Genomic DNA, 20,097 nt, shown 5'->3' with positions numbered 1-20,097 from the left:
GGGGAGCAGGAATAGGTCCGGGAGAAGGTATCTGCAAGTGTCAGAGCAAAGAGATGGTCTGGACAAAGTTGCCCATGCAGGAACAATTTGAAAGAAGGGGCATGGCAACTTTGCAAACCTTCTGGGAACACAGATTACAAAACCCAAGTGAAAACCCCAGTGTGGAAGAAATCATACCCCGTTGAAAAAAAGGACATTCTCCCTGAGTCTTTCAAGCCATACTACTTCATAAGAACCAATGAAAATGTGCTCAAATGTAATGAAACAGAATGTGATACAAAGTAGGATTGCAGAACTATGGAAACAGGATAAATCACGTCCTTACAGAGTTAACAACCTAGAATCAGCAAGGGATGGCTGGAACATGGCTGGAACCTGCTCCGTAGCCCGAGAGCTCTTGCTAGACCAGTGGTTCTTAAACTGCTGTCCCAGCACCAGCAGCACCTGGGAACTTGTCAGAAATGCACATGCTGGGGCCCCAACTCTGGGCAATGTTTTAACATACCCTCCAGGTAATCCTGATGCCCTTGGACACTGCAGAACCATTGGACCAGGTTCTTCGCCCTTTCAGGCTAGAGTTTGGACATAGCAAAATCGCTCAGCCTGATTCTAGAACAAGACACTTTCTCCCAGGGAGATTCTTTTTTTTTTTTTTTTTTTTAAAGATTTTATTTATTTATTTGAGAGAGAATGAGAGAGAGAGAGCATGAGAGTGGGGAGGGTCAGAGGGAGAAGCAGACTCCCTGCCGAGCAGGGAGCCCGATGCGGGACTCGATCCCGGGACTCCAGGATCATGACCTGAGCCGAAGGCAGTCGCTTAACCAACTGAGCCACCCAGGCGCCCTCTCCCAGGGAGATTCTAATCGACATTCCCCAAGGACGGAAACAGAAGCCGACTACAGCAAAAGAATTCATTCATTCATTCCACAAACATTTATTAAGCATTAAGCACCAAGGCAGACATTCACCAGTTTTGGACGACTTTGTCATGGACGAGCTGGCCATGAGGCTCGGTAGCATCTGGAGACAGCAGGGCCAAGTAGACAGGGGTCTCGGCTCCCTCCTCCACAGTCCTGGGGCCATGAGCCCCACCCATGTCCGTCTTCACCCACCCTGGGCAGCATGCGTTCAGCAGAATCCTGTCAGCTTTTCTCTTCTCATCCAGACGCCGGGCCAAGATTCTTGATAAGACCGTGACCCCCAGCTTGGACACCCCATAAGCTGAGTTGGGCCAGCCTTCCTTCTCGTGCACTTCATTGTTTGTATCCTCCACAAACTTCTTCATGAGGTCCACCAGGTCCTCCTCCGTGAGCATCTCACATCGGAACTTCTTCTGTAGATCTGCGCTGCAATTTTCAAGAGCTTTTGAACCCTCTAAACTACTGATATTCACCACCCTGCCTGAAACAGAAATAGTAAAAACACAGAAGCATGTCACAAATAAACAATGGTTGGTTGACTCTACGTAACATGCGATTCGATTCATACTGCAGGCTTAACTGCTGATTTTTAAAAAATGACTCTAGAAGGCACCAGTGGGTTTTAACATTATGTTGTGCTCTCTTCCCCCAAAGGGAAGAATGCATTCCCATCAGCAACAGGGGCTAAAAGCAGTGATTATTCATTAGGTGAGCAGGAGGTAGGTCTGGAGTGGAATCACCAGGTGCTTTTATAAAACCATCCCCTTGCACCCATGAACACTCCAGGTGCCTGTGAACTTACTCTCCTAGAGACAGCACCCTCACCCTGAGGATTAAAGCTCTTTCTTGGCTTGCACAATTTCCTAGGGCCACGGGCAGCCACCTCTTTAACTCCGAGTACCCGAAAATCAGGGTCAAGCAATGCCGTGTCTATCCTTAATGATGGCTACTTTCACACATGGAGTGGGTTGATTCTCCATCTCAGTTTTGATTTTCATCACTTTTTTAGACCATAGCTAAAAAGTAAATATAATGTAATTAATGAGTTAATATTCATATTAACAATAATTCACAGCTACTAAAGAGACCGTTTTGTCTATAAAAAAATATGCAGGCCCAAAACTATAAGACAATTTGAAGTATTGATGGAAGTCCCCAAACCAGTAAATGTGTGAATTTATACAGTTCATCCAACATCAAAAACCACCACATTTGGGGGTTCTTTTCTTACATATTATCCTGAATCCACTTCCTGTGCATCCAATAGGATAATCGTTTTTTGTTTTGTTTTAAGTAGGCTCCATGCCTACTTATGGAGCATGGAGCCCAACATGGGGCTTGATTGAACTCACAACCCTGAGATCAAGACCAAGACCTGAGCTGAAATCAAGAGTCGGACACTTAACCAACTGAGCGACCCAGGTGCACCAGGATAATTGGATTTTATTGCATTTTTTGAGTGGCATTCATTCACCATGGAGATGGGGTGGGAGCTGGGGGTGGGGGTGGGGAGGGTGTTGCACATTCTACTAGATATCCTTGTGGACCAACCCCACACAGAGATGCCCTCACTTTGTCTTGAACACGAGCACCTCACTTATCTCCAGGTACCCAAGACTCTTCAGTAATTTTCTCCCTCTCTTGTAATGCATATTTCTTTCTTTCTCAACCTTTAACTGTGAGAAATTTGAAACCTATAGAGAAGTTTGCAAGAAAAGTTCAATCAACACCCATACACCTTTCCCTTAAGTTCAATTATTAACATTTTGCCACATTTGCGTTCTCTTTCTCTTAATTGCAGACAAATATAAAACTTTGCCCTAAACACGTTAGTATATATATGGTAACAAGGGTATTATCTTACATAACCACAAGAGTGCTCACACTCAAGCCCTTTATCATGGTACAAAACTATTACCTAAAGTGCAGTTCACATTCAAAGGACTCCAATTATCTCAATAATCTTCCTTTATAGGTCTGTTTTCATCCAGGCTCCCATGTGGGATCATGGATTACATTTAGTGGTCTTGTCTCTTTAGTCTTTTTTTTTTTTTTAAAGATTTTATTTATTTGTCAGAGAGAGAGAGCACAAGCAGGGGGAGTGGCAGGCAGAGGGAGAAGCAGGCTCCCCGCTGAGCAGGGAGCCCAATGCTGGACTCGATTCTGGAACCCAGGGATCATGACCTGAGGCGAAGGCAGACACTCAACCAACTGAGCCACCCAGGCGTCCCTATTTTTTTTTTAAGATTTATTTATTTATTTTTAGAGAAGGGGGTGGGGGGGGAGGGGAAGAGGGAAGGGGAGAGAGAATCCCAAGCAGTCTCCATGCTAAGCAGGGAGCCCGATGTGGGGCTTGATCCCATGACCCTGAGATCAGGACCTGAGCTGAAACCAAGAGACAGACATTTAACTGACTGAGCCACCCAGGCGCCCCTCTCTTTAGTCTATTTTAATCTAGAATAGTTAACAATGATCTTTTTGAAGACTCTAGGCCATTATTTTGTATTATTTGTCCCAACTTGGATTAGCATGATTTTTAAAAAAGATTTTATTTCTCAGAGAGAGAGCGCACAAGCAGGGGGAGTGGGAGGCAGAGGGAGAAGCAGGCTCCCTGCTGGGCAGGGAGCCCGACGTGGGACTCGATCCCAGGATCCTGGGATCATGACCTGAGCCGGAGGCAGAGGCTTAACCAACTGAGCCACCCAGACATCCCAGGTATGATTGTCTTATAATTAGATTCACTTCAATAGTTTGGCCAGACTACTACTACTTTGCTGATATTGTGTTCTTCATTACTTTCTAAACGGCTTTGTTCTTGGGGCGCCTGGGTGGCTCAGTCGTTAAGCGTCTGCCTTCGGCTCAGGTCATGATCCCAGGGTCCTGGGATCGAGCCCCGCATCGGGCTCCCTGCTCAGCAGGAAGCCTGCTTCTCCCTCTCCCACTCCCCCTGCTTGTGTTCCCTCTCTCGCTGTGTCTCTGTTGAATAAATAAATAAAATCTTAAAAATAAATAAATAAAAGAAAATAAACGGCTTTGTTCTTGATCACCTGGCTGCTAGCAGGAATTAAATTCAAAAGGGAAAGGAGGAAAGAAAAACGAATTACAGGAGCCGCTCTGTGCCTTTGGTGAAAATTAAAAACTTCTAAGAGTAAGAGGGGTCCTCTTTGATCTCAGGGGACACCTCTGGGAGAAAGGCCAAGGGGTGACCGTCTCAACAGCTGGATGCGTCCAATCATCCCTGAGAAGGGCTGCACCCACACCACCCACACCTCCCTTTGCTGAGGTCCTGGGGGGCCCAGGGTCCAGAAACAAGCCCTACCACATTCTTAGAAATAGTGTGCAAGTAGCTCCGCCTAGTGGGCAAACATTTGATTAACCTATTCACTCGATTTTTTTTTTTTTTTAAGATTTTATTTATTTGACAGAAACACAGCGAGAGCAGGAACACAAGCAGGGGCAGAGGGAGACGGAGAAGCAGGCTTCCCGCTGAGCAGGGAGCCTGATGCGGGGCTCGAACCCAGGATCCTGGGATCATGACCTGAGCCGAAAGCAGATGCTTAATGACTGAGCCACCCAGGCGCCCCTATTCACTCGATCTTAAATGAATAAGCAAGAGGGTAACTTTCTTTAAAGAGATAATGTAACACTAAATAAAATGTGGCTTTTAAGTCAGTTTTGCTTGGGGAGAAAGTGATTCCCTACAAATCAAGAGGCAATAATCCTCAGCTTTTTACCCTCCAGGTCAATGTGAATTTTACTGAAAAATCACAAATATTCTGTGTGTTGTAAACCAGATTCCACTTTGGGAATTACTGTTACAGAGAACTGGTTAAAGCCAGTGATTCACCTGCTCTGGGTTGTTGCCTGAGCCCCACCCTCCCCAAAGCCACCTTTTATCTTTCAAAATGGCTTGGTTTGTAATCATTTGGCGTTATGATCCTTCCCTTCACTGGAACTAATTATCCTGATTTGATTGAGGGGTGAAGTCAGGAAACCTGAACACTGTTTTCAGCTCTATTACTACCTGTCTGTGTTCACATCGTTGGGTCTCAATTTCCTTCTCTGTAAAATGAAGACCTAGGAATGTAAGGTTTCTTTAATACCTTGCAGCTTTCAAATTCTAGGCTTCTAAAGCCCACAGACAGAGGACTTCCGGATACTTGGTAAAAGGCACCCTTGCAATGGAAGACTATGCAGCTGTAAAAAATAAGCTTTCTGTCCTAATCTAGAAAGAGTCCCAGATATAGTAAGTGAAGAAAGCAAAGTGGCAAACTTTATACTTAATGTTCCCTTTGTGTAAAAAAGGGAGCAAAAGAAATATGCATTTAGATTTGGATTAAAAAACTCCATCCTGAGGGCATGCCTGGGTGGCTCAGTCGGTTAAGTGTCCAACTCTTGATCTCATCTCAGGTCTTTATCTCAGGATGGTGAGTTCAAGCCCCGTGTTGGGTTCCATGCTGGGCATGGAGCCTAGTTAGAACAGAATAAAACAAACCTCCATCGCCTTGGCTCTGGGCACTCACCAACTCCGTGCACCCGGACCCAAGGCTTTCTTCAGCCAGTACACGCAACTCTGCCTGTGGGCTTTCTGTGAGCTAATTCCACTAGGAAAGGATAAAGGGAATTGCCTGTAGAGGCTGGGGATAGGAACTGGGCAAGCGGGGGGCAGGAGTCCGGGTGCAACTCTCACCATGCATCTTTTTAGATTTTAATCTAAAAAATTTTTTTTGTTTGCACTAGAGATTTGCACTAGAGATCATCTTTATTCAAAATGTTAAATTGAGAAAAGCACATTTTTATTATGCAGTTATTTTAATTAAAAATGCATGCATACCAGGAAAAGGAATGCAATTCTAGACACTGCTCCTTCTAGTTTGACTGGTTGAAATTTGGAAGCTTTTTAATGTATTATTTGTTTCAGGTGTACAGGTTTGTGATTCATCAGTCATATAACACCCAGTGCTCATTACAACACATCTCTCTCCAATGTCCATCAACCAGTTACCCCATCCCTCCCACCCCCCTCCACTCCAGCAACCCTCAGTTTGTTTCCTATGATTAAGAGTCTCTTACAGTTTGTCTCCCTCTCTGGTTTCATCTTGTTTCATTTTTTCCTCTCTTCCCCTATGATCCTCTGTCTTGTTTCTTAAATTCCACATATCAGTGAGATCATATGATAAATGTCTGAGAAAAGCACATTTCTAATAAGAACCACAGCTGCCTTTCTGGGGAAAAGAGTCCTCAGGGAAGGGAGTCTTCTCCGTCCCCCTCCTTCCCAGTACAGTTGTATGATTCTTCATCAGTGACAGTCTTCTCCATCAGACTCAGTGCTCTGTGGTCAGAGATTGTCCCTGTCCACTGTGCTTACCACTGTGTCCCCAGCAGCTGGGTTATGGTAGGCCCTCCAGTATTTGTGGAAAAATAAAAGTTATTTATTGAATACTTGGGAGTGCGGGTAAGATACTCCCTAATAAAGAAAAATTTCTTTGGGAGGTTCTGCAACAGCTTGAAGACAGGAACATGGGGAAAGTTATAAAAATGCTAAAACAGATCCTTCCCTCAGGCCCCCAAAACGAGCTGCGTGTGGCCCCACTACCCTGGGGAGCTGAGAAGGACCCACTGAGATTGCTCAGAGGCAAGAGGCCTTTGGGGACTTGTAACACCTTATCATTCTAGGGTTGAGTTCATGACATGGGACCGAAGGGCATTGCCATGTACCATACATGTATCTTTTAAAGCTAAGATGTGCAGGTGAGGAGCCAGCTCTTGTGAGAAAATAGTGCAGTTTTCTGTCCCCCCCCCCCCCCCGAGAAATGGCATCCCTAGGTCACTCCTGAGGGACAGCCCCATGGCCCACTTCCTGCTGAGGGATGCAACCTGACAATCCACATGGCTGGACTTACCATGAGGTTTTATTATCGGCAGTAATTCGATGCAGACATTTCTTGTGGCAAAAAAGTTTGTCTTCAGTGTTATCTCAGCTTGAATGTCAAAGGGCGTTGGATCATCAGCTTCCGAAAAGAGAAGGAAACAAAGTCACGCATTTCCCCCTGAAATTATATGACAAAGCGCATCTTATCTCTACTCAAAGGAAAAACAAGCTAACTTTTTTAAACCCCTAGGTCGGTGGTTCTCAAAACTTCAAGCGTGTATCTGAATCACGGGCAGGGCCTGTTAAAACACAGCGTTCCGGGCTCCGCCCCCAGAGTTTGGGATGGAGAAGGTCTGGGGTGGGGCTCCAGAATTTGCATTTCGAACGCGTTCCCAGGTGGACGCTGCAGCGACTGGTCTGGCCCCACTTTGAGAAATCCCGGCTTTCACGGCTGCTCCTCAATCTTGAACGGGTTTGGGACGCAGCTGGGGATTCTGTTAAAACGCAAATTCTGATTCAGCAGGTGTTGCGTGAGGCCTGAGCTGCAGGTGCTGCTGGTCCCCCGCCCACACTGTTGAGGGGGCGGGGGCTTCCAGCCGACTCGTGTTCCAGAAAGCGGAGTATCTATCAGTCAGTCGTCAATCAGCCGCTGAGGACTGCTCCCGCGGGTGCCGGCCGCTTCCCGCCCGCGCTGCCAGAAAGCCCGCAGGCTGATTTGGAGGTGCGGATGCACAGCGACGGTGAGGGGTCAAGGCCGGGGCGGGAATCGATCAGAGCCTCACACTAGTTTTTATTCTGTTCTGCCTCTTGGGTTTCTCTTCCCCATTAGGTTGGTAAATGAGGCTGGCTTGATTATTCTTTCTACCCCCGGCACAAGGTAGCTCAATTAACTTTCTCAGTAGAGCAACAGAGAAAGTAATCTCCTTGACTTTTTTTTCCCCCTCCAAAGATGCTACCTCAAATCACAGTTAAATGTATGTTTGATGACAAACAACAAATTCCCGGGGGGAGGGAGCAAGGCTCGCTTCCTTTCCGCCTGAGCCTATCAAAGCTCTCCATTAAACGAAATCTCAGGCCCACTAATATGCAAAGTGCGCGCTGATCGCGTCTCAGCGATTCATTTCCTGTCCCGAGCAGATGCCTCTGGGCATCTATGAATGCACCCTTTCAAGGAAAGCGAAAGCCCAAAGTGAGCTCGGAGACCCTTGGCAGAGAAAATGTTTTTTGCATTGGACAGAAAGCTGATGAGCTTAGCGGGGCGTGGCCCCCCTCCCCGGAGGCCGATTTTCTGGCAAACCGCAGCGGCTGACGGCTCCGGGAGGGCCCTAGGCTGCGTCCCGCCCGCCCTGCGCTGAGCGAACCGCTCTGGCGACTCCGTGGAAAGCGAGAATCCACCGCGCGAGGCCAGTGCTGAGCGCGTCCCGAGGAGCCGGCGCTGCGCTCCGCGATCACTCGAGTGGACGAGCGGCGGGTGCCTGCGGCTCTCTGCCCCGAACCCTTGGCGCGCCCAGCGACCCACCCCCGACCTACGCTTGAAGGCGATGCCCGCGTTGTTGACCAACACGTTGAGGCCCCCGTACTCCTTGCGCAGGAAGTCGCGCACGGCGCGGATGCTCTGCAGGTCGTCGATGTCCAGCAGGTGGAAGCGGGGACTCAGGCCCTCGGCCTGGAGCTGCTGCACGGCCGCGCGGCCCCGCGCCTCGTCCCGCGCCGTGAGCACCACGTCCCCGGAGAACTGCCGGCACAGGTCGCGCGCGATGGCGAAGCCGATGCCCTTGTTGGCCCCGGTCACCAGCGCCACGCGGCTGCAGGACGACATGGCCGGGGGAGGCACTTGGCGCGTGGAGAGCGGACCGGGCTGTGGGCCACCGGGGAGCGCGCTGCAGAGGCGTAGACACGGAGGAGCCACAGAGAACTGAGTTCTGGGATCCAGTGCTGCGACTTCTAGAGAACGAGGCCCCAGCCCTCGGTCCCTCCCCTGCGAGGAGTGGCCGTCAGTTCCCCGAGGTTTCGTAACGGCCCACTCCCGGGCCCGCCCCTTCCCCCGGCGCTGCGCCCTCTGGATCCCGCCCCTGAGTCAAGCGGTGGTCTGCGGGGTGGAGCGGTTGTAGTTTTCCCAAAGCCAAAGCAAATGGTGATGGGTCGATGGGGTCTAGAGATGCATTGCAGTTGGTTTGAAGAAACTATTTTAGGAAAACCCCTAAAGGAGAAAAAAAGGGCTGAGTAATTTTCTTGGGCGTGCGCCCACCATCCACGGCAAAATGAAAATGTTTACCTTTTCCTCAAATGCGATGAAAGTATTTAGACACGGTAACTGCTTCTCAGGACATAGATTCCCCCTTTTTGCTTAAACTCAAGAAAGGCAATGAGAAAAAAGGTCCTATGAGTAGATTCACAGGTGTGGGCAGGGTTCTTTGTGTGTGATTCCCAGTGCGCCCCCAAGTGGGAGGGAGTGTTAATGAAGCTCTTGTGTGCCAAGCCTCTTATTGGAATGTTGTTATTAATCCTTACATAACTCGTGTGGGTGCTAAGTGTCTGCATTTTAGGTTTGTCCAAAGAGGATGGATATCGATATATATATATTTTTTTCCTCCCAGTGAAACCTGTGCACCCACGAAGTTCAAATGAAAATGAATCCCCAGGTGTGTCGAGGTCTGCACAGGCAATTAGAATTGCCCCCCCCCCCCCCCGCTTTAGTGTAATCTGAAGGTGTTTGATTAGTGACACTTAGATTTATGGAGAGCTGCGACCTCATTGTGACTCAGCTTTTCCCAAGCAGAGCTGGCTAAGCTGCTTGTGTCTGTCACCTTGACTCCATCCTTCTCCATCAAATCAATAAGGGAGGTCAGGAAGGTGGGCTCTTGCTGTGTGGTCCCCTCCTGTGACTCAACCTGCGGTTTTTTCCCTCTAAAAATTATTTGGAACTTTATTTTAAAGATGCAGGCTATTCAGGGTTTCTATTTCTTTCTGAGATTAATTCGTGTTTTTCAAAAAATTTGTTTATTTCATTTAAGTTGTTGATTCTTTTGATGTGAAGTTGTTAATAATATGCTCTGATTAGTCCTTTTAATATTGGTGGTGATGCCACCTCCTTTATTCCTGATGTTGGTCATATTTTTTCTCCTGTTTTGCCTGGAGAAAGGTTTGTCAATTTTATGGATTTTTTTCTCCCTCAAGGAAGCATCTTTTGCTTTTACTGATATTTTTCTCTATTTTTTCCTGATTCTATTTTTATTCTAACCTTTATTTCCTTTCTTTTGCTCACTTTGGGTTTTGTTTACTTTTTCTATTCTCACCATGGATGCTGAGGTCCTTAATTTGAGATCTTTCTTCTTTTCTATATAGGTGTTGAGGGCTATTAATTTCCCTTTATTTTTATTTATCTTTTTTTGAAAGGGGGAGGGAAAGAGAGACTCTCAAGCAGATTCCATGTTGAGCAAGGAGCCCTACGTGGGGCTTGATTTCATGATCCTAAGATCATGACCTGAGCTAAAATAAAAAATCAGATGCTTCGCTGACTGAGCCACCCCGGGCCCCTATTAATTTCCCTTTAAGTACAGCTGCTGGTGACATCACATAAACCTTCATATGTTGACTTTTCAATTTTAATCAGTTTAAAATACTTTCTAATTTGCTTATTGATAACTTCTTTGACTTGTATTTAGAAGTATTTTTAAAAACATTTTAAGAAAATATTTTATTTTTAAGTATCTCCACACCCACGTGGGGCTCAAACTCACAATCCCTGAGATCAAAAGTTGCATGCTTGGGGCGCCTGGGTGGCTCAGTGGGTTAAGCATCTGCGTTCGGCGCAGGTCATGATCTCAGGGTCCTGGGACCGAGCCCCGCGTCGGGCTCCCTGCTCAGTGGGGAGTCTGCTTCTCCCTCTGCCCCTCTGCCCCTTAGCCTTTCTCCTGCTCATTTGTGCTCTCTTTCTGTTTTTCCCAAATAAATAAATCTTAAAAAAAAGAAAAAAGAAAAAAAGGTAGCATGCTCTACTGGCTGAGCCAGCCAGGTGCCCAGGAAGTGTATTTTTTAAAAATTTCCAACTATTTGGAGGTTTTCCAGATATCTTGCTGTTATTGATTTCTAACTTAATTCCATTGTAATTGGAGAACATACTGTGTAAGACCTGAATTCTTAAAGAGTTTTAAAAGCGGGGAGAGAAATATTAAAACATGTTTTTGTGCAATGGTAATACTCTCAAAGGGAGGTATAAATTGGTGATGGAGAGAAAGGGAATAATTCAAGAACAAAATGTGTGGGAGGCAGGCGCAGTTGGGATCTAGGGCTCAGATGGGGGCTTGTCATTGGAAGCAGGCACTTCTTGTGACAGGAGGAAAGCAGAGTGTGTGGGTCTAGCTAGCTCATTCTTGAAGGCATTATTTTCTCTTTGAAGAATGAGCTGTTTGAGGTCATTAGCAAGAGGTTTCAGTCTGGGAGATTTGAGGAAATAATAGCCATCTTGTGGAGTGTGAAGGTGAATATATTAGGGAACTGGGCAGCATTAACTAGTGGAGCTGGGGCCCCATTTGTGATCTGTGGTCATAAATGTCAAGACAGCATGATCAGCTTCCTGCAATTGCCCCACCCCCCCAACCCCCACCATGTCTAGCTGCTAGTGTAGGCTGGGAATGGTGGTGAAGTTGAGGGTTGGTGTTTTGCCAGGCACACACAAAAGCGTGAAGGGTGTTTGCAAGGAAAGGATTATAGTGTAGGGCTATGGCCTCAAAGGATAGAGGAAGGGACATGTTCCCTCATTTATAATGAGGGAAAAACAGTAGGGTTGATGGAAGGGGAGGTCTCTGAAGGCAGGACACCTCTGGAGGAAGCCAGGTCCTGGGGCGTCACTGTGGGATGCTTTGAGATGGAGGTCTCAGAGGCTGTGTGGATGAACCATGTAAAGGGGGCAGGCAGGGAAATCTTGTTGGGGTGACGGAGATCAAGGGACTGGGAAGCCAAGATCCTGGATGGCTTCTGACCTCATCAGAGATGAGGACAGGCGTGGAGAGGAAGAAGATATTGAGCCATGGGCCTCAAGGCGTGTGCCCTTCGGCTGCTGCTGTCCTGAAATTCTTGGTTTTTTAAATAAGGGTCCCTCATCTTCATTTGGCACTGGGCCTTGCAAATTATGTAGCAGGTCCTTGTCACCCCCATGAATGAAGGGGTATGTGGTGAGATTGGCTTGAAGGAACTGTGTCACTCATAACAATGGGGCCCAAGTTTTTCATGTTAGAATCTCCTGGGGATCTTCAGAAAAAAAAAAACCCCAAAACACAAATACAGATGCCTGGCTCCATCCCCAGACATTGTGATTTCATTGGTCCTAAGCACTGGGACTCCTAAAAGCTCTCCTGGTGATTCCGGTGTCCAGCAAAGGTTGGTAGCCGTTGGGTTAGAGTAGCAAGGTGGGCTGATTGGTTAAAATCAGCATGATCTTCGAAAGAGTTGGTGATTTCAAAAGAGAAAAGCTGAGAAAAGGTTTGGCACAGGTTATTGTGGTAGACAGAATAAGCAATGCTCCCAGGGGTTCCTGTCCTAATCCCCAGAACCTGGGAATGTTGCTTTACATGGCAAAGGGGACTTTGCAGATGTGATTCAGTCGAGGATCTTGTGATGGGGTGATTACCTCGGAGTATCTTGGTGGGCCCAGTGCAATCCCAAAGATCCTTAATTACATTTTATTTTATAATTATGATTTAGTAATCTCTACACCCAATGTGGGGCTTGAACTCACGACCCTGAGATCAAGAGTCACATGTACTACTGACTGAGCTAGCCAGGCGTCCCCCCCCCGCCCCCTGCAGGGTCCTTATTAAAGGGAAGCAGGAAGCTCAGAGGCCGAGAAGGAGACGAGAGACAAAACAGAGGGGAGAGAGAGAAATTGGAAGATGCTGTACTGCTGACTCTGAAGACCACAGAAGGGGCCAGGAGCCCAGGAATGTGGGCAGCCTTCAGAAGCCGGAAAAACCAAGCAAATCCTCCCCCTTCCCCCCCCCCACCTCCAGAAAGAATGCAGCTCTGTTGACATCTTGACTTTAGGACTTACAACCTTTACAACTGTAAGGTGATGAACTTGTGTTGTTGTAAGCCACTGAGTTTGTGCTCACTGGCAGCCACTGCTTTTCTTCGAGGATTCCTGCCTCACCTCCAGGACGTCAGGAGGACACCCTTCACTCGGACCCAGCACAGCATCGTACAAAGGATTGGCATCATGAACACATTTTTATTTTTTATTTATTTTTTATTTTTATTTTTTAAAGATTTTATTTATTTATTTGACACAGAGAGACATAGCGAGAGAGGGAACATAAGCAGGGGGAGTGGGAGAGGGAGAAGCAGGCTTCCCCGCGGAGCAGGGAGCCCGATGTGGGGCTCGATCCCAGGACCCTGAGATCATGACCTGAGCCGAAGGCAGACGCGTAACGACTGAGCCACCCAGGCGCCCCATGAACACATTTTTAAAGAAAAGGACTCGTTTGGGGGAAAAAAAAAGCTTTGATACATTTCCTGAGGATTGAGGAAGAATGAATGAAAGGGAGCAAGATGCTTGACATCATCTTTCTCACGGAAAACTTGACTCGGTTGGTGGGTTGATGTCAACGAAAAGCAGAAGTGCAGGGCAAACTCCTGATCCAAGCTGCCACCATTTGAATAGCAGTGGGTACCTATTCCGAAGAGTTAGGGGTTCTGGTGTGGTTTTTTTTTTTTTTTTTTTACAGCTGTGATTCTTCTTCGACTGCCTTTGCACTCCCTCACTGAGGGTATCCCTTCATGTTCCTAAATCATGAGGGTAAGAACCAAAGTATTCACCAGCAACATGCTGTGTCCGTGGTTCTTCTCCAAAAGGCACATTTTCACCTCGGGGACTGGGTGTCCATGGCATTCATTCACTCATCTGCATCCCTCTGGGGAATGTTTGAGCATCAGTTAGGTTCCAAGGGTATTTAGGAACGAACAGACGGGGGAAAGCTCCCTGCCCCCATGGAGCAGCTCTTAGCTTTCCTGCTTACTGGACTCAGTTTGGCCATTTGTAAAATGGGAATGATTACAGTGCTCAGTTCTTAGGACTGGTATATGGGTTAAATGAGTTAATATTATAAAGGTGCTTCGAGTCGTACTTGCAAATGGGAACCCTTTAGACATGTTTGCTGGTATATTCTCCAGCAAGGGGAGGCAGGCAGTCCTCTAAAACTAACACACCCGTGCGCTTACAGCCCCATATTGCGGTCCTCCTGGAAACACGGGCGGCACTAGGCATGGTTAGAACTGCTGACACTGCTTTGCTGGAGACAGATAGCAACGTAAGCAGAGGTCAGAGGTCAGAGACAGGAGAACCGGCCTCCAGCCTCGCCTTCAAGGAAGTACTGTTGACTCCCTCAGCTTCTCAGAACACTAGGAAGCTCAAGGCGGCCGGGCAAGAATGGGGCCCATTGTCTTTCTGGAAGCAAGATTAAGGTCAGATTCCTGAGTCAAATGAAGAAGTCAACACAGTTTGGTAACTGCTCTCCTCCTCCTCTTCTTCTCTATCCCCATTTCTTCAGCCCCTGCCCTTCCCAGGAGTGGACGGTGAAGTGGTTCAGAGGCAGAACCATGGACCTTTGGGTGCCAGGCAGGCGGTGGGGGTGGGGAGGCAAATCCGGGCAGCGCTGCCTGCCTCCGGTGCCCCCCACCGTCCTGTCCTCTGTGCTGTGCACCTCCCTGCGGACACGGGCTCATCCCAAGCCCCGGCAAGGCTTGACCAGGCAGGCAGGAGGCAGGACAAGCAGGTGTGGGATGCTCTTCTTCTTCTTTTTTTATCATATATATTTTTACTGTTGTAAGGAACGCATAACCTAAAACATCGCGCCTTAACCATTTGTAAGTGTACAGTAAAGCAGCGTTAACCATGTGCATATTGTGGAGCAGGTTTTCATCTTTCGTAACTGAAACTTTGTGCCCCTTGAACGGCAACTCCCTGTTCCCTCCTGCCCCCCAGCCCCTTAACCACATTCTACTTTCTGTTTCTGCACGTTTGACCACTTTAGGGACCTCATGTAAGTGGCATCAGGCAGTATTTGTCTTTTTACGATTGGCTTATTTCATTTGGTATAATGTCCTCAAGGTTCATCCGCCGTGTAGTGTGTGACAGGGTTCCCGTCTTTTTTAAGACTGTATAATATTCCATTGTATGTATACATCACATTTTTAAAAGATTTTATTTATTTTTGCACGCACGTGTGAGAGGGAGCACGTGCGTGAGTGGGGGGAGGGGCAGAGGGAGAAGCAGACTCCCTGCTGAGCAAGGAGCTCAATCCAGGACTTGGTCCCAGGACCCCAGGATCATGACCTGAGCTGAAGGCAGACGCTTCACCGACTGAGCCACCCAGGTGCCCTGCGCCACATTTTCTTTACCCGTCAGTGGACACGTAAGTTGCTTCCACCTCTTGGCTGTTGTGAATAATGCTGCAGTGAACGTGGGGGGGTGCACATTCGACTGCTTTCTTGAAGTCCTGCAGGTGGTCATACTGCATGTTGACGCCTCCACGACTAAAAGTAGGCCTTCAAGCTTCCAGTTGAATTTTCTCTCAACGACATTATTGTCTTGACCAGGACCAGGGTTAGTGCCACCAGCAGGTCCATTCAGGTCTTATTTCTATTAAACTACCCAAGAGTCAAAGTATCCTATCTTTTTTCCAGCGTTACTGAGCTCTAACCGACATAGAATATTTTTTTATGGTAAAAATAGTTTTTGTTTTGTTTATTTTTCTTTACAGAAAACAGCATGTTTTTGTTTCTTTTCCCCCCAGCTTTGTGGAGGTATGATGGACAAACAAAAATTGTACATATTTAGGTGGTACAGTGAGACTTTTTTTTAAAGGTATACAATGTGATGATTTAATATACATAGACATTGTGAAATGGTGATCATTTCACAATGGTGAAAATCTGCAGGGCTATTCAAAGTACCAGCCTGTGGCTCTGTGCCATGATGTGCCAATCAAGTTAATTAACATATCCGTCACCTCATATGTAGCCCTTTCTTTTTCTTTTTTCTTTTATCTATTTTCTTTTTTTTCAGTATTTTTAAATTTAAATTCAATTAATTAACATACAGTGTATTATTAGTTTGAGGTAGAGTTCAGTGATTCATCAGTCTTCTGTAACACCCAGTGCTCATTATACCATGGGCCCTCCTTAATGTCCATCACCAGTTACCCCATATTTACTTATTTTTAAAGATTTATTTATTTTAGAGAGAGAGATTGGGAAAGAATGAGTGAACTGGGAGAAGGGCAGAGCGGGAGAGAGAATGTCAAGCAGATTCCATGCTGAGCACAGAGCCTGATGCGGGGCTCGATCTCATGACCCTGAGATCATGACCTGAGCCAAAACCAAGAGTTGGACGCTTAACTGACTGAGCTGCCCGGGTGCTCCAATAGCCTTTTGTTTTAAAAGCTCTACAATGTGCAAGGTATTCTGCTAAGGCCTGTACATTGTAATGTTTTATTTACTCCTTCATATTATTTTACCCATTTACATCCTTTGTGTTGTTTCATTTACTCCTCACACCGATCTGTGAATTAGGCATCGTTCTTATGCCTGTTTGACAGGTAAGGAGACTGAGGTCCAGAGTGCCACAAGCTCGTCTGGTGCTGTGTTAAAGACTCTGTATCAGTGGTTATCAACCAGCAGTGATTTGGGGGTTCCCATTCCCCCCAGGGAACATTTGACAATGTCTGGAGACAGTTTTTGGTCGTCACATGATGTGGGGGGTGTTGCTCCTGGCATCTAGCGTGTAGAGACCAGGGATGTTGCTGTGCACCCTACAATGTACAGGACAGCACCCCCAGTCCTACCCCGACGAGGAATTACCAAGCTTGAACTGTCACTGGTGCCCAGGCTGAAAAACCCTGCTGTGTGCAAGTGATCTACTGCAGTCCCTACAACAACCCTGGTGAGAAAGTTGAGGTTCACAGGGGTGAACTCGTCCACTCAAGCGCTCAACCGGTCAGGGGCAGACCTGGGGTTTGAAGCTGCGTGTGTCTAATTCCTAAGCCAGTGCTTTTAACCACACGGGTAGACTGCTCCAAAGGTGTTGGTGTGCTACATTTCAGGGATGGAGAGGAGGCGTGGGCTTGGAAAGTCAGATGTGGCCATCACAATGGGTGAGCTACAACTTGGGGTCTTCTATGGGAGCACAGTGTTGAGCGTGGGGGAACTGTGTTCCTGTTGACACCAGGGGGAGGACACATCAGCACCAAGCACCTTTCTGACGGGAGGAGGACATCCCATAAATGGATTTGGTTCAAACTCATTCATTTGTTCATTCATCCATTCCATGTTTATTGAATATCAATCTTGTGCTTGGTGCTGATGATATGATGGCAAAGGAGAGAGGCCAGTTGGCTGCCCCATCAAACATATATTCAAGTGGGGAGATGGACAATATGCCAGCCGACAAACTCCTAGGTTAAGTAGAATGTGATTAGCACCTTGAAGAAGATAAACAGGGTGCTATGACAAAGGATAATGGGTTGGTAGATATTTTACATGGGAAGTCAGGGAGGCCTTCCTGAGGTGGGACCATGTCGACCATATGAAGGCTGGGAAGGAGCCAGGGGAAGGTAACTTCAGGCAGTGGGAATGGTGAGGATAGAGATCATAAACCTGAAGTGTTCTAGCAAAACACAGAAGAAAATCTGCAGGGCTATTCAAAGTACCAGCCTGTGGCTCTGTGCCAGGCTGTGACGTGGTAAGGAGCTTGTACCAGAGTGCACAGTGTGGGGTGCTTGATTCACTGAGGAAGTCTTGCTGTGAATAAAATGTCAGTAGAATCGAGTATGTTTTAATGATGTAGCTGATCAACATTCTGGCCCAAGCTCCTCATCTCATCACAGACTGGTTACATTCTGTGGAAGGGAGCTGGTCTGGGGACCACATACTGAATAGTCCTGAAGGAGCTGGTGGTATTCCAACCAGATCCTCTCAGTCTGTCCAGGTGGTCACGGCTTCCTGTGTCTTCAGAAGAGTGTTCTTCAGCCCTGGATGGGCAACTGACAGAGCACTGGGAAGTTACATCTCCAGAATGATGCTCAAAAGTGAGAGATGGGGCATGGTGGATAAACTCCCCACCTTCCTCACTCTGAGCTGGGATGACTTGGAGGCATGTCCACACAGAGGGTCCCCAGCGGCGCTGATCCCCAGTTGTTCACAGAGGTAATCCACTCATTAATATGCCCTGTTACACTTTCCCACTCGTTCACCATGCTGCCTGGGATCTTCTCTCAAATTATCTACTTGAACCAAAATCCTTGTCTCAGGGACTGCTTCTGGGAAAACCCTAATAGGGAGCGTGGCTGAACTATAACGTAAGTCAAAGGGCAAACGATGGCAATGGAGGTTAGATAGCTGTGCAGGACAGATCATGCAAGATTTTGTTGACTGTGGTAAGACACTTGGACTCTTCTCTAAGCATGTGGGCTGAAGAGCTCAAGCAGGAGAGATTACTTTGATCTGTTTGTAATTCAAAAAACTCCTTGGGTTGCAATTTGTGTAATGGATTGGATAGAGCAGAAGTAGAAGCAGGGGGCGAGTTGGGAAACTGCAGCATTCCAGGGAGGAGCTGGTGGTAGCTAAGGGGTGGTGGTCCAGATGGAAGCACATGCATAGCTTTGAGATCTATTTTGGGGGATAAACCAATAGGACTTGATGGTGGATGGACTATGGGGGCAAAGAAAAGTCAAGGATGACACCTTGATCACTTGATTCCCAGTGTGGATTGAGAGAGCTGGGGGGCAGGTTTTGCCACAAAAGGCTCTCAGGAAGACTGACATATAGTACTGTGTAAGTTTAAGGTGGGAAACATAATGATTTGATGTATGTATATACTGTGGAAGGATCACCATACTAAGTTTAACGAACGTCCATCACCTAGCTAGAAATATTTTTTTCTAGTGATGGATATTTTTACCATCTACTTTCCTAGCAACTTCAAATACGCAACACAGTATTGTTGACTGCAGTCAGCATGCTGTGCATGGCCTCTCCAAGACTTGTGTATATTATAACTGGAAGTTATGAGGCGGTCTCTCATGGTTTTGATTTACATTTCCCTGATGATGAGTGATGTTGAGCACCTTTTTATGTACCTGTTGGTCGTTTGTGTATCTTCTTTGGAAAGATGTCTATTCAGATCCTTTGTCCGCTTTTAAAAATGGATTATTTGTTTTTTGTGGGTTTTTTTTTTTTTTTGCTATCGAGTTGTATGACTTTTTAATATATTTTTGATATTAACCTCTAATCACATATATGATTTGCAAATATTTTTCCCATTCTGTAGATTGTCTTTTCATCTTATTGATGGTTTCCTTTGCTGTACAGAAGATTTTTAATTTGAGGTAGTCCCACTTGTTTGTTTTTTGTTTTGTTGTTTGTGCTTTAGATAGCATATCAAAAAAGTCATTGCCAAGACCCATGCCAAGGAGCTTTCTTCCTACTTCTTCTGGTTTCTAGTCTTATACCTACATGTCTTTAATCCTTTCCGAGTTAATTTTTGTGAGTGGTGTAAGGTGGGAGTCGTCTAGTTTCATTTTTTTTTTTTCATGTGACTATCCAATTTTCCCAGCACCATTTTTGAAGAGAAAATGTCTTTTCTCCACTGGGTATTCTAGGCTCCCTTGTCAAATATTAGTATATGCTTGGGCGTGAGGGCTGTTGTTGAGGACACCATGGTGGCTATCCCTATGGCACCCTGGAATTGGTTTCAGGCCTCTATACTCAGAGGGACTCAGGGAAAAGGGGTGCTGCTTATTAGAAACATCACAGTCTTGGAGCAAGACCTTCTCCTTGCAGTGTGGTATGAACCAATATAAGTGTGTTATCTGAAAGGCTGGGCTCCGTGCCTGAAAAGGGAATCAGTTGTGCCCATGCTCGGCTGGAGGAATTTCGGAAGACTGGGGATCTTTAGTACCCATCACACTGGCGAGTCCCCTGAACTGGGAGATGTGGGTCTAAGGGCCCTTAGCCCTGTCCTTGGGACCCACTTCACTGCTTGTTCTAGAGCAGGTCTGCCAAGGTTGGGAAAACCCACCATTCTTCTACATTTCTGGTGCGTATGTAACAGGGTATTACCTCCTTGCAGAGGAATTAGGCCCTGTCTTTTGAAATTCAGAATATACACCTGTTCCGGGAAGGGGAATTGTTAGGAGGAATTTATCCTACAGATACCCTCCCATGGGTACAAAATGGCAGCAGGGCAAGGATGTTCTTTAAAAGCTCCCAGCCAAGTGGTTGCAAAGGTCACACGTTATCCAGCAAGAGGAT

The 20,097-nt window shown here is 46.7% G+C and overlaps 1 protein-coding gene across 1 annotated transcript; it reads right to left on the bottom strand.

The window, feature by feature from the left end:
* Positions 1-918: 918 nt before the first annotated feature.
* On the bottom strand, positions 919-9,427 carry LOC116624605 (carbonyl reductase [NADPH] 3). Its single transcript, XM_032392684.1, has 3 exons — positions 8,323-9,427; positions 6,824-6,931; positions 919-1,401 (listed from the first exon to the last, which is right to left on the bottom strand). The coding sequence occupies exons 1-3, from the start codon at positions 8,609-8,611 to the stop codon at positions 965-967; spliced, it is 834 nt and encodes a 277-aa protein (XP_032248575.1). The 5' UTR covers positions 8,612-9,427; the 3' UTR covers positions 919-964.
* Positions 9,428-20,097: the final 10,670 nt, after the last annotated feature.

Source organism: Phoca vitulina, unplaced genomic scaffold (assembly GCF_004348235.1).
Source record: "Phoca vitulina isolate PV1807 unplaced genomic scaffold, GSC_HSeal_1.0 scaffold68, whole genome shotgun sequence".
Classification (NCBI taxonomy): domain Eukaryota; kingdom Metazoa; phylum Chordata; class Mammalia; order Carnivora; family Phocidae; genus Phoca; species Phoca vitulina.
The sequence above is the reverse complement of the archived record's forward strand: the minus strand, read 5'-3'. Positions and strand labels throughout refer to the sequence as shown.

Excerpts from the sequence above, each read along its gene's own strand:
- LOC116624605 (XM_032392684.1), bottom strand. The coding sequence starts at position 8,611 with ATGTCGTCCTGCAGCCGCGTGGCGCTGGTGACCGGGGCCAACAAGGGC. Across the intron at positions 6,932-8,322 it reads CGCGGGCATCGCCTTCAAGC|CTGATGATCCAACGCCCTTT; the intron begins GTAGGTCGGGGG and ends TCTTTTCGGAAG. Across the intron at positions 1,402-6,823 it reads GCCGATAATAAAACCTCATG|GCAGGGTGGTGAATATCAGT; the intron begins GTAAGTCCAGCC and ends TTTCTGTTTCAG.